Source organism: Dendrobium catenatum, unplaced genomic scaffold, assembly GCF_001605985.2.
Source record: "Dendrobium catenatum unplaced genomic scaffold, ASM160598v2 original_scaffold_173979, whole genome shotgun sequence".
Classification (NCBI taxonomy): Eukaryota; Viridiplantae; Streptophyta; class Magnoliopsida; order Asparagales; family Orchidaceae; genus Dendrobium; species Dendrobium catenatum.
In genome coordinates this window covers 108-2,768 of record NW_021492401.1, presented here as the reverse complement: position 1 = coordinate 2,768, position 2,661 = coordinate 108, and the positions used below count along the sequence as shown (strand labels likewise).

Genomic DNA, 2,661 nt, shown 5'->3' with positions numbered 1-2,661 from the left:
AGATTGATTAGCCTAAATAACCACTAATTGTGAACTAATTATGCCATTAAGACTTCGTTTGAGACAGTTTTCTTTTTGCTTCTTAAAGCGGATTTCTAGTACAAAAATTTTGAACTAGAAAGCCGCTTTAAGAAACAGTAAGAAAGCCGCCCCAAACAAAACCTAAGTTAATTAGTGCTTAATTATGATCTGAGTAGGCTATGTAAAAATTAATTAAAGGAGGAATCACTGATCAGATACATGCTTAATATAGCAAAATATAATAAAAGCATGGTGTGATAGAAATGAGAAAATAATAAGCCAAGCTCATATTTACAACATATAATATATATGTATGTGACATTGAACAACTAAGAACACAGTATATGGCAATCAGAATCCTCACAAAGATCTGGATAATAAAACCCTACAGAAAAATCAGTAACTAGCAACTGGAACAAGAATTTCATCCCTGCTTATGTGAGCAAAATGACTATTCATTTACACCATATACCTTAAAACATAAAACCATGTAAGAGGAACACATTTCAGAGCTCAGGATAAAGATCTCATCAATATGAACCGTTTGTAAAACACTCTTGTCCTAAGGAATAACGCCGTCGAAACGGCGAATCCGATCGTTGTAACAGACGCCATTATAAGAAAAGATAGCATAAAACAGTGTGTACCTTTGCAGACTTCCATTCCAGATGATGTTTCTATATCATAGATATAACCAACCACCCTTACAGAAAGGAAGTAAGACCCTACTGGACTTGCAATGGCCACTGTGTTAAAAATAGTTCCAAAATGCCTTATACCAAACAATTCTGAAGTGATTGTGGGCATCAGTGACCACTGAGAACCATAGCAGACTCCTATGAGTATTGAACCCAAATGCAATGAGCCTGGAAAACCAGAGGAGATGATGACATGACCAATGGTCATAAGAGCGAGGGTTAAGGCGATGAAAAATGGCCTCGCACAGCCCTTCTCGTGAAGAAAGTAATCCGAGATATAGCCGGCGCCGAATCGACCGAGAAAATTCCATATGCTCCATAGAGAAACCAAAGTGCTTGTTTCCGTGCTTGTGTAGCCAAGAGAACTTCCTATTTGACTGATGTTGTTCACAGTTGCCAGACCAGAACCCATTGCACAGGCCATGACTAGAAAAAGCAGCCAGAATTCAGATGTTCTCATTGCTTGAAATAGATTCATGTTTTCAACTCTTGGAAGAAATCCTTGATCTCGGTTGCTCTTCTGTTCCTCATTTTCTGGTGGATTTATATCTTCTATCAATCTGATTTCATCATGATAAGCTGATCTGCTTCTGGATTCTGTTAATTGAGCTTTGAATACTACGAATAATGGAGATATGAGAAGTAGCAGCAGCAGTAAGAATATTGAGATGCGGATTGATAGTTGTAATGTGATGAAATGCTCTCCTATTATGACAATCATAAGATATGTAGCAACTGCTATAGAAATGAATGAAAAAACATTAAGATATCTGAGATTATCTCCCCCATTTGTATGGTGTATTTGAACAAAAAACATCAGCAAAAATGGAATGAGCGTGGGTAACAGAGCAAGCATCAGGAGAAATGAGCTTGGGTTGCCATTAAATAATGTTCGGTATATTTGAATGAGTATAGCCCCACTGAGACCCAGAAAACCCTGAACCGAGAGAAATAGAAAACATCTATATGAGAAAAATCAACTCCATTAAAATTTTTTGAAGTCAAATTTCACTTAAAAAGAATAACAAAAGGAATAAATAGACAGATAAATAGATAAAAGAAAAAAAAAAAAACTAATTCTCCTGTAATCTGAAAAATACATCTGATAAGACCAAAATAGCTTTGATGTAACTCAACATCAGTAGATTAGCAGTACGCTAATAACCTTTTCATGAATTGCCAAGTCAAACATTCATTAAAAAAAATGGAAATCTAGTGAAAAGAAAACAATATCTGCTTCTAACTTTCCATTCATCTTTAGTAATTTGAACAAGTGTATGATGGTGTTTGTACATGGCATGTGAGAAAATATTGCAGAATTGAGAAACAGATAAGTTAAAGTTCCCATTGACTTAAGAGGAAGTTACAGAAATGAATGAGTCACTATAACAGAGAAGGAAATAGAAATGTCCATTGAGAAAAACAACAATACAACATTTATTCCTATAAGTATCATCGAGCTGAAGAAGAAACTTCTGTTTCGGATGTGGATGTACTTTTGTGGTGATGATGGATTGGCAGTGTTAATGGCTGCTCCACTTATCTGGTCCCCACTGGAGTTATGAATGTTGTTATTGCCTCCCCGCAAGTTGATGAGCCGAGGTTGGATTATTGCCTCCCCTCACGTAGTTGATGAAATCTGCTAGTGTATAGAGCTTTTGTAAGAATATTGACTAGCTGATCTTGAGAGTTGACATGAAGAACAATAATATCTTTGGATGTTCCTGCATAAAATGGTTGCCAACTTCGATGTACTTTTGCGACCATAGAATACTGGGTTATTAGCCAATGCTATGGCAAAGGTGTTGTCGTAAAAAAGGATGTGTGGCTTTTTCCATTGAGTTGGAAATGGAGAAGATGGCGGAGCCATATGACATTGGTGGCTGCATATGCTAAGGTCTTGTATTTGGCCTCCGTGAAAGAATGAGCTGTACAGGTTGTT

General features: G+C 36.6%; 1 protein-coding gene across 1 annotated transcript; it reads right to left on the bottom strand.

The window, feature by feature from the left end:
* Positions 1-432: 432 nt before the first annotated feature.
* LOC110112897 (protein NUCLEAR FUSION DEFECTIVE 4-like) lies at positions 433-1,651 on the bottom strand. Its single transcript, XM_020845284.2, has one exon. The coding sequence runs from the start codon at positions 1,573-1,575 to the stop codon at positions 535-537; it is 1,041 nt and encodes a 346-aa protein (XP_020700943.2). The 5' UTR covers positions 1,576-1,651; the 3' UTR covers positions 433-534.
* Between the last annotated feature and the right edge of the window lie 1,010 nt (positions 1,652-2,661).

Bases quoted from the DNA above. Each gene is read 5' to 3' on its own strand.
- LOC110112897 (XM_020845284.2), bottom strand. From the start codon at position 1,575: ATGCTTGCTCTGTTACCCACGCTCATTCCATTTTTGCTGATGTTTTTT.